Raw genomic sequence first — 14,976 nt, forward strand, 5'->3', positions numbered from 1 at the left:
CCTTCTCTCTACCCACCTTTACTACTCCAGGAGTGACTGAGGAGATCAAATACTTTGGACCTTGCAAAAAAAAAGCAAAGTTGGTCCTAGTCTTTCCTAAAGTTTGTTTGTTTGAGGTTTGGGGCCACACCTAGCTGTGCTTAGGGGTCATTCTGGCTCTCAAATATTGCCCCTGCAGGCTCAGGGGCTATGTGGGATGCCGGGAATCTAGCCCGAGTCAAATGCCCTACCATTGTGCTATTGATGCAGCCTATGCCTGAAGTTTTTCTAGAAAGTATTAAAGTCTGCTTCTCAATAGGAAGATGCGGGCAACATGTGATCATGCTTCAGGTGCCCAGGCAACAAATGTGTGCACCTTTTTCTTTCCAAGTTGACCTTTCTAGGGTTTTCCAAACATGCCCTACGTGGGGCTCTCTACCTAGGTAAGAATCCTGTTGCAGGACAGATTTTCAGGAGAGAGAGTATGGGGGAAGGTAGCTGAATGTCTTCTTTGATGTACTTTTCCTTTGTTTCTGCCTGAGTTTCTCTCCATAGGGGACCAGTGTTTTCTGCAACTACAGTGGTGCCAGGTGAGACTTAACAATGATGAAGTAATTCCTCTAAGTCTAAGCCCTGTCTCTTGGTTTTACTGCATCTCATGATTTCTTTGCCATCTGCGGGAGAGAAGTTGTGAGGTCCTCAAGAATTAACAGTACAGCCCCCTCCCTTTAGAGGAGTTAGCCTTGATTAAAGACAACTCCTGGCTTGAGATTAAAAGTAAAGTTGTCAGAACCTAAGCTGAACATGATATATGTCACAAGCTGTCAAGATATCCTAACTGCCATGTGTTGCTTATTTTGTGAATATTCACGAACAGCATAACTCAGCCCAGTGAAATATTTGAGAGGGGGAGCAGGATATGCCAACCAAGAACTAACTCAAGAAGACAGTCCCCTAGAAGATTGTAAATAAGAGTCAAAGAAAAGAAAAATACCCATGAGAAAAGGGTTCTCCCATAAGACTCATAGCCTTCATTAGTATAACAATAGGGAAAGCAACCTCATAAATTGGATAAGTGGTTCTCTAACTTTGTTTTCTAGTAACCCCACCATTAGTCAATGAGGTAGGAATGTGGCTTTACCTCCCCGCTGCCTGTACTGCAAGAAAAGTATAAAGGGTGTGTTAAAAGACTACTCAAGGCCCTCTCTGCCCTGGGTCCTCTTTGCTGAGCTCTCTAATAAACTTCTCTCTTTATATATCTCCAGTATCTCCATGTCTCTGTGGTTCCTGCCTAATGGGTAAAGAAAGGAACTCCCTTAACTACCGGCCTGCCTGTTTCACTACTTATATCACTAAGATATTTATAATTTCCTTTTCAGGGCTTTGTCTATAAATACAATTGATCTTTTATTTTTTGGTGATGGTTCTTTTTATTTTTAATAAATTTATTACTTCGAATGGGGTGGCAAAAGAATATATATGTGCACATAGTACATTTTGAATATTCTATATATAAACTATGCATTTATTAACAAATAGTCCTTCCTAAGTCTTTACTTATGTCTTTTCTTCTTGTCAATTTGCTAATATTGAGATATCTGATACTATATTAAATAAAGGTGGTAAAAATGAATAAATGCAAGGACTATGTTTTGCGTATGTTAATTCAGGGCTCTTTAAAAGAATTCCGTATTAAACAAAGCATTTTACTTATATTTCAAATTCACTGAATATATGTGCTATGAAAGGTTGTTGACTCTTGTCTAAAAGTGTTCAGCATTTATATATTAACATGATTATTGTTTAATTATGTTTTGTGGCATATTGAATTGATTTATTTCTCTATTGAAAATCACTCTTACATATCAGAAATTAATTTTATGTTAATTATTCATAATTATTACAATGTACTGTTGAATTTTATATCCAAACTTTTTTTTTGAATTTTGGGTCACACCTGGCAGAGCTCATGGGCTACTCCTGGCTCTGCACTCAGAAGTCACTCCTAGCAGGCTCCAGGGACCATATGGGATGCCCAATTCAAACTGGGGTTCGTCCTATATTGGTTGAATGCAAGGCAAAGGCCTTACCACTGTGCTATCACTAGCCCCAATATCCAAGCATTTTTAAATAATTGTGCATCAACACTTTTAGGAAGTGTTATTTCATTATTCTCATATATTATCTTTGTTTAAATTTGACATGAGAATAATTCCTTAAAAAATAAATTTAGAGGTATTTTTTTGAATTTCAACTGAAACAAAAATTACAAGCACAAGACACCCATACAGTAAAGTGACAGGGTACAACATCAATAAATTTGAAATGATGATCCCAGAGGACACCATGGAAAAATCTCTTCTGAGGAAACCCAATGAAATAAAAAGACTGCACCCAGGGGCATGAGAAGAACACATCTTGATATGTTTTAATCATGAAAGTCAAACAATGCACATGACAGTACTGAAGCATATACTCTGTTTCAGATATGATTTTTTTTTTTTTTGCTTTTTGAGACACACCCTGTGACACTCAGGGGCTACTTCTTGCTATGTGCTCTGAAATTGCTCCTAGCTCAGGGGACAATATGAGATGCCAGGGATTGAACCAAGATCCACCCTGGATTGGCTGCATGCAAGGCAATGCCCTACCACTGTGCTATTGCTCCAGCACCAGATATGATTTGTATTAAAGTCATAAATATTTCCTGGGAATTATTTATGTATAAGGTAAGAAATTTGATGATGATAATACGATATAAAAGAATCAATGAGTGTTTCATTCATCTTTGCTGCAGATGGCTTGCGTCCCTAAGCAAAACTTTAGTGGGGTCAGAAAATCCTCACTGGAAGAGAGTGGGTACATAAAGCAGACAAATATGAAATATAAAATAATGATACCACACGCAGTATGTGTGGGGTCAACACATTTTTGGCAGAAGTCCGACAAATTTAATCTTCAGGCAAGGGAATATATAAAGGGAAAAAGAGGCAGTCATAACATGAAAGGAATGCAATGTACATTATTTGATTTTAGAACAAATACACATAGCTTTAGATGGTTTTTAACCATAGAATAGGTTTCAGTTAGGAGTTAGAGGATAAAAGGAAGGCTAATTTCTTACATATCAAAGAAGTTCCTGGCCCTGGGTGTCATTACTAATGTAAATTAAGGAATAGCAGGAAATCCTGGTTTTCTCCTGATAACAAATATTCTTAACCTGAGGGAAATAGTATTCTTGCCAGGGGCTAAGACCCACTTCCTATGATCTGGTAATAGAAAGAGATAAAACTAAAGAAAGGGGTACATAATTATACCTAGTAAAATAGCCTAATTCTACATTGACCAAACCTGTTTGTAAGCAGGTATTCAAAGTAACAGGAAAAGTCCCTGTGGCAGAAATCATTTGCTGTTGTGCTCAAAGGCAGGGAGAGAAGACCATTGTCTTGAAGATGCTATGTTTTGACTTGGCCTTCAGAAGTAAAAAGGCTGACAGAAAGAGAGGTAGCTGGCTGGACTTGAGTTGCAAATATACTAAGCCAGCAGGGAACTTCTAGCAGCTTGCTTTTGGTACTGAAATTTCTTTATTGCTGCAGGAAGGCTAAGGCCAAATTTCTGTAGTAGAAAAAGAGACAACATTTCAAATAAAAGGAAAAGAGAAAATGAAATGTCACAGATGTGTTAGAATTATAGCCAGTAATCCACGCAAGGGTCAATAATTGACTTCTCTAATGAGCCTTCTGGCTGAAATAATTCTTGGGAGAAAAATTAGGCACTGCACCAGGAAAGCCAAAAGCCACATCTGGTGCATGCTTCCTTGATAATGAAGACATGCGTGCTGCATGCCTTCGACACATCTTAAAATGTAGAGTTGGGAAATACATAGCAAACCATGATTTTTTCATAGTATGATTAAAATGAACATAAGTCTTTACTTCACCAGCTTTGACAATTTCTGACTCTACACTCAGAAATCACTCCTGTGACTTTCCAACTAAAATAATCTAGAAAGGACCTTGACCCCAAGCTACCTGTACAAACATAATCTACTACAGCATAAATTTTTAGCTGACCTGGACAAAACATCAGACTTTTCCTAATTTAATAACATTTAATGTTCCCTCTATCCTCCATTCCTCCTGATCTACAAAGATTATTAATAAAAAGGTAATTAAAATAGTGGCTCACTCCCAAGTAGTCAAGATACTGTATTGCTGCCTATATCTGGCTTAGATATATTTTATTAATAGAAAATGTTTTTCTTATTTTAATGTCACTTTTTGGGATGATCATCATTTTGTATGGTGATGGTGTTTTGTGTCTTCTCAAAAATCTGCAGGTACACTGGAGTAACTTCATATAGTAATATTTTCTTCAAGTAAATGGAGCTGTCATATCTGACAGTATAACTCAGAAGTGGTCAGATAATTCAGAGGGATGGAAATATGAATGAATGGATAAGAAGAAACCTTACAAAAATCATTCAGTTTAAAGATTTTCTAGGGAAAAATAAATGAATAAGGTCACCACATAGCTGTAGAAATAGTGACACATGTAAAGTCTCATCACTCTGTATCTATCACTCTAGAGTCACTTTCTATATTATGTCCCATCATCTGCCTTTTTCAAGATCTAGGAGAAAACAAGGTGATACAAGGAAATAAGGGGAAAGGGACTCCTTCTTCTAATGAGACTATGAGGCACGAAGAGGTTCCAGGATATTCAACACAAAGCAGAACATTGATAAGGCTGTTTTGATCACTATCCTCATCATGTAACTGTTTTTACTCATGTTCCCTACATATGGTTCAAGTCAAGGGAATAAATTCTGTATATTTGAGAATCTCAGGATAAGTTTATTCCCCCTTAAAATCTACTGTATTTCTGTTTTAGATGCAGATTCCCAGAATGTAGTAACCCCAAAGTCATGTATCCATGTCCACAGAAAATTATACTTTTAGCAGTTAGTTTCTCCAGGTCACAATTCAAGATGTTGTTAGTAGACACTAGGCTGTATTCCCAGGCACTAATATATCACACTAAACAATTGGTCTCTGGGATCCAGTATTACTCATTTAAATCTATATATGAAAACAAAGCTGCTCACATCATTCAGATTGAGGTGAATGTCTATGATATCTGTATAGGTAATGGATATCATACAGTAATGTGTACCCCTGGAGAATTACAATCAAACCTCCTCATAGACTTAGGGCTTACTCCTACCTCTAAGCTCAGGGTTCATTCCTTGCAAAGTCAGGGGACCTTATGGAATACATGGAATCAAACGTGGGTTGAACAAATCCATGGTCTGTCTCCAACCCTCATAGATTCATTTTTGGGAGAGGGATGGTGAAAGGTGCCAGGCAATACTCATAAAGTAATACTTTAATACTTCCAGCTCCATCTCTTCATTTTTATTGTCTAGCCTTTTAGGCGGGAGAGAAAGAGAAAGGTTAGAGAAGGTCAACAACCCTGATAGGGGGAAAGTTTCTTTTTTTTTTCATAGTAATTTGCAATATTTTATTTATTTTTATTTTTTAATAAAATCTTTATTTAAACACCATAATTTCAAGCATGATTGTTGTTGGATTTCAATCATAAGCAGAACACCTCCCTTCACCAGAGCAACATTCGCACCACCAATGCCCCCCTGAGGGGAAGTTTCTTAACCCCATCTTCTATCAAGCAGGTGACTGGTGACTCCTCCATTCTCTGGAAACATCCATCTTTCAAATGTGACTTTCCAATTAAAATCATCTAGAAAAGACCTTAACCCCAAGCTACCTGTACAAACATAATCTACTACAGCATAAATTTTTAGCTGACCTGGACAAAACACTGCAACCTCCTACTCCATTGGCAGTTTCATGGACCTTGCTTTCCCAGTCACTTCAGGTCATTAGTAATCTCTTATCTTTGGCCTTGTCCTAATGTAAGTTCCACTCTCAAATCTTTTACAGGGTTAGTTTAGGAGTGATAGTAATCTAGGAAATTCACATGTAGGACATCAGCTCAGCTGCAGTCTCAAAGAAAATCAGAGTAAAAATACAGTGATGTGGTGCTATCATATTTTTAAATTCTTTTTCAGAAGCTAGATTTACTTTAGGTATTCTAAGCCAGTGTTTTTAAACTTTTTGGGGGGAGGTGGTCACACCCGGCAGTGCTCAGGGATTACCCCTGACTCTAAGCTCAGGAATCACTCCTGGCAGGCTCAGAGGACCATATGGGATGCTGGGATTTGAAACCGTTTTTCTGATGCAAGGCAAATGCCTTACTTCCATGCTATCTCTCCAGTCCCAAACTTTTTTTAAAAATATATTTGAATGAGGACTTCTACACTGGATCTATAAACTGGCAATACAACTAAGAGGGTAAACAACTAGTTTTCAAACTTTCTCTATGCCTTTGATCCAACTTACACTTACCGTAACATTTTCCACAGTCTCTCCCAACCCCTCTCTGTGAAGCCTCTGCTTCTCTAACCATTTAGTAACTTTTTAGAATTCTTTCTTCACTATATTAATCATTTGATTGAAATTTGGATAAAAGATGGATAAGCATGGCTATATCTATACCATGGCCTGGTTTACCTTTCTCCTCATACTATTTGCTCACAGTTGGACTGAAGTAGAAAACAGGCTAATATTTTTATGTTGGAACTTGGATAGAATACCTGAAACTTAATCATAAATAACTTTGTTACTCTGTAGTTCACTATGATTCAATTAAAAATTTAATACTGAGTCTAGACTTACAATATTTATTATGATGATTAGAATTAATAATAGTGTATTAATGGTCTATAATTAATGAAAATTTTCTAAGAAAGGATGCTTTTTTGTGGTTTCATCTCAGAAAATATTAATTAGAAGTTTACTTTTGTAATAATCACTTCACTATACACATAGACTTTACCAAATCACAACATTATATATCTTATGTTTATAACATTTAAAAAAATCACATCCAACTCAGGTTCAATCCCTAGCATCTCATGTAGTCTCCAAGCCCTGCCTTTAGTGACCTCTGAGGGCTGAGCCAATAATAAGCCCTGAACACCTTATATAGTACCTAAAATTTTTAATAAAATAAACATAAAATAAAAATTAGAAATACCTCTTTTGGTGGATACAGATTATATTCTGGAATAATTTCTTATCTATTATGAATAAGTTTTTCCTTTTTATTAAGTTCACTTCCTGAGAAGGCTATTTACATACATTCTGCCATAAATTTAGGAAAAAAGATTCTGGCAGGTAGAAATAACTATACTTGGCCAGTCTATACCATGACCTGCAATTTATTTCTCCTAAAGTAATTCTCACTTCATAGGTCAAAGGATAATTTCCTTTTCAATAATACAAGAACTGGGGTTGAAGCGGTGGCACAGCAGTAGGACATTTACCAAGCACGCAGCTGACCTAGAACGGCATCCCATATGGTCCCCCTAGCCAGGAGTGATTTCTGAGCACAGAGCCAGGAGTAACTCCTGAACATCACTGGGTGTGGCCCAAAAACCAATAAAATAAAATAAAATAAAATAAACCAAGAACTGTGAAATATTTTCTAGCCCATCATTCCTTCCTGATTAGCCTATGACATTTCTATCTCTACATTGCTTATAAGATCTTCTCTCCAGAATAAGGTGATTTTTTTTTTTTGAAGGACACTTCATACACACAAACCTGGACATAGTCACATTCATCTGGGATTGGAGTGCTGGATCTGTCAATACCAGTGACTATGTGTCAAATAGAGACTCAATGGTGTACCCTAAGATTTGACCGCACCCATATATATCATTCATCCTTAAATGATCTTTGACTTTCTCTATGGCGCCAAAGCTTCTCTGTCCATCACAAAGATTCACACTGTAGATGAACCATTTAGTACTATGCTTTCTGCTTCACTACAATACAGCTGAATAGGAAAACAGATATAGTCCTACTGGTCAAGATAAGTGCTCTGAACTGAGTGCAGAAGTTGCTTTATAATGTTAGGATCCAAGATTCAGAATTAACTGTAACTTAAATGTTGAGATTAGAATATCATGTGCCTTTGCTTAGAGATAACATTGCATTGGCTTCTGTACTCTGCTTGCTTAAGGAAGTCAACTGTTATAAAACTGGCTTTGCTGTAAGTCTAAAGGCAGCTATAACAGGCTGCAGTTTTAAATTATAAAGAGTAGGCCTAAAAGAGAGCCAGTTCCTAGAACCAGATCTTATGGGGATATGTCCAGGAACTAGCCTCCTGTTCAGATATCAGAGGCTAAAAAGCAGCTCACAGCCAGCCAGATAACACTGTACCCTGTATCTGGAGATGCCTCCTAGGTGAAACCTGTCATAACCATTTGTCTGATGCTACATTTGAACTACAACAAACTTTAGCCTTAAATTAAGGACTAATAATTTTAAAAGATCGACTACTCAGAGTCAAGGTTCCCCTAGTTTAACACCTTTAAATTTGGTCTGTGAGCTATTCTTGGAGTCCTCGTTTCTTAGGAGATTTTAAACTTCAGCAAGCTGGAATAAACTCCCTTCCATTTACATTACTGCCTGTCTCCCTGGTGGTCATTTGGGTGGTGGATCCTGAGTTCCAGACTTAATACTATAAGAACTCTAAGCAGGTAAGGACCCTCAGTCAAGTTCATCATAGTTTTTTTAATAATATCTATATTTGCTGAAGAAAAGTTACATTATGTTTGTGAGTTGCAGTTACAGTTCCCTAGAGAAATGATTTCCTTGAAATAATAACTGTCCAAGATAGAATCAAGAGGAAATAGCTTACCAGAGACATAGTACAATGGGTTGTTGTTTGCATTGCACATGGCTGATGAGGGATTGATTTATGACAACCCATATGGTCCCCTGAGTGAGCCACAAGTAATCTCAGCACAGAGCCATGGATAAACCCTAAGCACTGATACCACCAATAATTGCACCTAAATAAAATAAAAGGGGGAAAAGGCTCAGTTGAAAAGACCAATTACTTGCAAAGAAGTCAAATGCTAATCCTATCTCTCTGGTTCTTTTATATAGTTTTTTGGGGGGTTTTGGGCCACACCTGGTGATGCTCAGGGGTTACTTCTGGCTATGCATTCAGAAATTGCTCCTGACTTGGTGAACCATATGGGGCTGCAGGGATTCGAACCACGCTCCATCCTAGGTCAGCTGTGTGCAAGGCAAACACTCTACTGCTAGACCACCTCTCTGTCCCCTCCATATAAATTTTAACAGTATTTGGTCTGTGTCTCAAAACAATGCCATTGGCATTTTTATTGGACTGAATAAAACCTATATAGCTATTCTAGGGAAGTCATTTTGGCACATATAACCTTTCAATCCATGAACAGGGGAATTGTTAAAATATCCTTGGAATCTTTGGTTAAATTCTTCTTCCTCAAGATTTATTATTGAATTTGGTTCACTAATATTTGTTGAGGTTCTTTGAATCTATGTTCACCATGGGTCAAATTCTCTCATGTTCTTCTTTAGAGAAATCTCCACATTTTTTTTTGGTGTTAAAGTGATATATATCCCATAGAAACTTTTTGTGGGTTGGAGATGGTAAAGCAAAAGAAAGGCAGTTGCACTAATTTGACTTACTTATAAATCAAAAAACTCCATTTATGAGCAAAGTACTGAGACAGACTTGTAAGAGTGCATGTCCATCAGTGGACAACAGAGGGAGCAAGGCAACAGGCTGTTGAAAACCAGGTTCAATACTGTAATGCACTCCATGCCATACTCATCTAAAGTGGAACAATTCAGTTAACTGGATCACAAACTGAGAGGCTCATTTGCATGAATCACATCATCTATTGCTGTAGGAGGTATAAGGAGAATTTAAGTTTGGTACTGGGCTCCAAAGTTTGGGAAATCTGCACTGTGTCTGCACCATGGCCTGGTCTGCTGTCCTGCTCATGCTTCTGGCTCACTGCACAGGTCAGGAGGATTTTCTGGGTTAATGGGAACATATGGGAAGGAATATCCTGTACTTTTATGGCCTTGTCTCACCCTCTAACCTTGCTTTCTCATTTGTTTTCAGGGATTACTTCCCAGAATGTGGTAACTCAAGAAACATCACTATCCATTACTCCTGGGGGAACAATCACATTCACCTGTGGCTCCAGTGCTGGAGCTGTTATCACCGGTAACTATCCTGTTTGGGTTCAACAGAAGCCATACCAGGTGCCACGGGGTGTAATAAGTTCAACCAATAGTAGGCCTTCAGGTATCCCTGCCCGATTCTCTGGCTCCCTGCAAGGAAACAAGGCTGCCCTGACCATCACAGGAGCCCAGGCTGAGGATGAGGCTGAGTATTACTGTGCTCTGTGGTTCAGCAACCATTTCCACAGTGACAAATGCAGGTGGGGAAGTGTGACATAAACCCCAGACTCAACCTCACCCTCTATGCCTGAAGATACTGTGTGCTATAATAAAATCAGTCTGTAGTCTTTTCATTATAAGGTGATGAAAAACAGAAAGAAAAATAAAGTAAACTATCTCTGCCAACAGTAAAGCAATGAATGTATTCCAGAACTTTAATACAACTTCCAATAAAAAAAATGTTCCCCAGAATCTAATATGACATTAATTTTGTATGTGTTTAAAGAAAGATTTTTTGTGTATATAAGAAATCGCATTATGCTAATATTTGTTTACAAAGACAAGCACAGGTTTTAGGAAAGGAGCATCTCTTGCAAAAGTAAACAATCTTGCTGTGTGAGATTATTGAACCTTGGAGTGAGACAGCTAATTTTTAACAAGATAAGTCTCAGTGATCCTCATTTTCTGACATTTACATCCATGTTTGATCTGTCTTGAGTAATGGTATATGAATAGCAAAGTCGTGGATTTAAGGTTATCAGGCAACAAGAAAAAGGTATAACCATGAGCAACAGTTGGCAACACTAGGAAGTCTCATGTGAGTGGAACCTAGACACGTTTTAGGTGATATACAACATTTCAAACCTTTCTGAAGTTACCTTCACTATCTCCCATAGCCATGGGAAAAGTTGTGAACAACTTTATTGTGGATCATCAGTAGACTCACATATAAAAGAGAGTAGAGTGCTCTTGGGACATGTGTGTGGGAGAATCTACAGGGCATGGCTAGTTTATTCCAGTGCAAAAAATGCAGTTAGATGCACCACTGCAGTGTGAAGCAGCTCAGAAAGAAGTTCATTAATACAGCAGCTCTGGCAAAGGGTGAGGCACTTTCAGTGTAAGGAGGCAATCATAGTGATCGAACAGAAGACCATGTTGTATCTCATTGATCATTTTTATCCCTATGCAGTGGTCTCTGTTCTCAAGTCCTTGCTCTGGCACTAGGTGTAATGCTCCACTCGCCATAATCCAAACGTAGTAGAAGGGGTCTGAAGCAAGGGGACCACAAGAATTAAAAAACCAAAACAGAGCAGGTAGAACATTTCCTTGCACATAGCCAATCTTGGTTTGATTCCCAGCATCCCATATGGACCCCTCGCCTGAGAAGTGTGATTTCTGAGCACAGAGCCAGGAGTAATCCCTGAGTGCTGGAAAAAAAATGTCTGGGATATCCCCAGACATTTTTTTGTAATTATCAAGTTATAGGTGAAAGCTGAGACAAGATTTCATAGAGTAAGCAATTAATTAGAGGAATATCACATAAGTTTACAAGGGAAAATCAGCTGAAAAATTTTGCAACTATAAATATCCCATATAGAAACACAACTAATATTTTACGATAGAAATTTAAGAAAATACACCTATAGATTAAATAAGGACTATCCAATCAAACATATGTCAAATCCAGACTAACAGCTTTCCGAGCATATGTTACCAAAAGGCCAAACACCATCATATTCTTTTTTGTTTTTGTTTTTGGATCACACCCCGCAGCACTCAGGGGTTACTCCTGGCTCTGTGCTCAGAAATCATTTCTGGCAGGCACGGGGGACCATATGGGGTGCCAGGATTTGAAACACTGTTCATCCTGTGTTCGCAGTGTGCAAAACAAAGGCCCTACCACTGTGCTATCTCTCTGGCCCTACTATTCATATTCTTTTCTTTTCTTTCTTTCTGAAAACTGGAAATTGATCTCCAATTCGACCCAGCTATACAACTCCGAGGGATATACCCTAGGAACAAAAGAATACAATGCAAAAATTCCTTCCTCACACCTATATTTACTGCTATATTCACAATAGCCAGACTCTGGAGACAACCAAGATGCCCTTCAGCAGATGAATGTCTAAAGAAACTGTGGTAAATATACACAATGGAATATTATGCAGCCCTCAGGAAAGATGAAGTCATGAAATTTTCCCATAAATGGATGTACATGGAATCTATCATGCTGAGTGAAATAGTCAGAGGGAGATAGATAGACACAGAATAGTTTCACTCATCTATGGGTTTTAAGACAAATGAAAGACATTTTTGCAACAATCCTCAGAGAGCAAGAGAGGAGAGCTGGAACTTCCAGTTCACTTTATGAACCTCATCACAATAGTGGTGAGTGCAGTTAGAGAAATAACTACATTGAGAACTATCATAACCATGTAAATGAATGAGGGAACTGAAAAGCCTGTCTAGATTACAGATGGGAGTGGGGTGGGATAGAGGGAGATTTCAGACATTGGTGGTAGGATTGATGAACTGGTGAAGGGGGGTGGTCTTTAGATGACTAAAACTTAATCACAATCATGTTGTAATCAAGGTGTTTAAAGATATTATAAAAAATTTAATACTGAGTGTTGACGTATAATATTAATTATGATGATTACAGTTAATAACAGTGTACCAATGTTCTATGATTAATGAAAATTGTATAAAAAGTATGTTTTGTGTGATTTCATCTCAGAAAATATTGACTAGATTAAAATTTTACTCTTGTAATAATCACTTCACTATACACATAGACTTACCAAACCACAACATTATATACCTTACGTTTATAACATTTTTAAAAAAATCACATCCAACTCAGGTTCAATCCCCAGCATCCCATGTAGTCTCCAAGCCTGCTTTGAGTGACCTCTGAGGACAGAGCCAGTAATAACCCCTGCATACCTTATATAGTACCTAAAATATTCTTAAAATAAACATAAAATAAAAATTAGAGATACCTTCTTTAGTGGATACAGATTATATTCAGGAATCATTTCTAATCTATTATGAATAAGTCTTTCGTTTTTAGTAAGTTCACTTACTGAGAAGACCATTTACACACATTCTGCCATAAATTTAGGAAAAAAGACTCTGGCAGGTAGAAATAGCTATACTTGGCCAGTCTATACCATGACCTGCAATTTATTCCTCCTAAAGTAATTCTCACTTCATAGGTCAAAGGATAATTTTATTTTTTAATAAAAATAAATGCAAGGGCATTTGCCTTGCATATGGCTGACCTAGGACAAACTGTGTTTTGATCCCTGGTGTCCCATATGGTAGCCTAAGCCAGGAGCGGTTTCTGAGCGCAGTGCCAGGTGTAACCCCTGAACATCACCATGTCGGGCCCAGAAACCAATAAAATAAAATAAAATAAAATAAACCAAGAACTGTGAAATATTTTCTAGCCCATCATTTCTTCCTGATTGGCCTATGACATTTCTATTTCTACATTGCTTATAAGATCTTCTCTCCTGAATAAGGTAATTTTTGAAGGAAACTTCATACACACAAACCTGGATGTAGTCACATTCATCTGGGATTGGAGTGCTGGATCTGTAAATACCAGTGACTATGCACATGCAACAAATAGAGGCTCAATGGTGTACCCTAAGGTCTAACCCCACCCATATATATCATTCATCTTAAATGATCTTTGACTCTCTCTATGGAGCCAAGGATGCTCTATCCATCACAAACATTCACACTGAAGATGAGGCATTTACTACTATGCTTTCTGCTTCACTACAATACAGCTGAATAGGAAAACAGATATAGTCCTACTGGTCAAGATAAGTGCTCTGAACTGAGTGCAGAAGTTGCTTTATAATGTTAGGATCCAAGATTCAGAATTAACTGTAACTTAAATGTTGAGATTAGAATATCATGTGCCTTTGCTTAGAGAAAACATTGCATTGGCTTCTGTACTCTGCTTGCTTAAGGAAGTCAACTGCTGTAAACCTAGCTTTGCTGTAAGCCTAAGGGCAGCCATAACAGGCTACAGTTTTAAATTATAAAGAGTAGGCCTAAAAGAGAGCCAGTTCCTAGAACCAGATCTTATGGGGATATGTCCAGGAACAGCCTCCTGTTCAGATATCAGAGGCTAAAAAGCAGCTCACAGCCAGCCAGATAACACTGTACCCTGTATCTGGAGATGCCTCCTAGCTGACAACCTGTCATAACCATTTGTCTAATGCTACATTTGAACTACAACAAACTTTAGCCTTAAATTAAGGACTAATAATTTTAAAAGATCAACTACTCAGAGTCAAGGATCCCCTAGTTTAACACCTTTAAATTTGGTCTATGAGCTATTCTTGGAGTCCTCGTTTCTTAGGAGATTTTAAACTTTAGCAAGCTGGAATAAACTCCCTTGCATTTACATTACTGCCTGTCTCCCTGGTGGTCATTTGGGTGGCGGATCCTGAGTTCCAGACTTAATAATATAAGAACTCTAAGCAGGTAAGGACCCTCAGTCAAGTTCATCATAGTTTTTTTTAATAATATCTATATTTGCTGAAGAAAAGTTACATTATGTCTGTGAGTTGCAGTTACAGTTCCCTAGAGAAATGATTTTCTTGAAAAAATAACTGTCCAAGATGGAATCAAGAGGAAATAGCTTGCCAGAGGCATAGTACAATGGGTTGTTGTTTGCATTGCACATGGCTGATGAGGGATTGATTCATGACACCTCATATGGTCCCTTGAGTGAGCCACAAGTAATCCCAGCACAAAGCCATGAATAAACCCTAAGCACTGATACCACCAATAATTGTACCTAAATAAAATAAAAGGGGGAAAGGCTCAGTTGAAATGACCAATTACTTGCAAAGAAGTCAAA

General features: G+C 37.8%; 1 gene segment (V, D, J or C); it reads left to right on the forward strand.

Moving 5' to 3' along the window:
- The first annotated feature begins 9,880 nt into the window (after positions 1-9,880).
- On the forward strand, positions 9,881-10,370 carry LOC126029812 (Ig lambda-2 chain V region-like). The segment is given in 2 exon segments: positions 9,881-9,926; positions 10,030-10,370. Coding segments are annotated over 2 exon segments (387 nt in total).
- Positions 10,371-14,976: the final 4,606 nt, after the last annotated feature.

This window comes from Suncus etruscus, chromosome 15, assembly GCF_024139225.1.
Source record: "Suncus etruscus isolate mSunEtr1 chromosome 15, mSunEtr1.pri.cur, whole genome shotgun sequence".
Classification (NCBI taxonomy): domain Eukaryota; kingdom Metazoa; phylum Chordata; class Mammalia; order Eulipotyphla; family Soricidae; genus Suncus; species Suncus etruscus.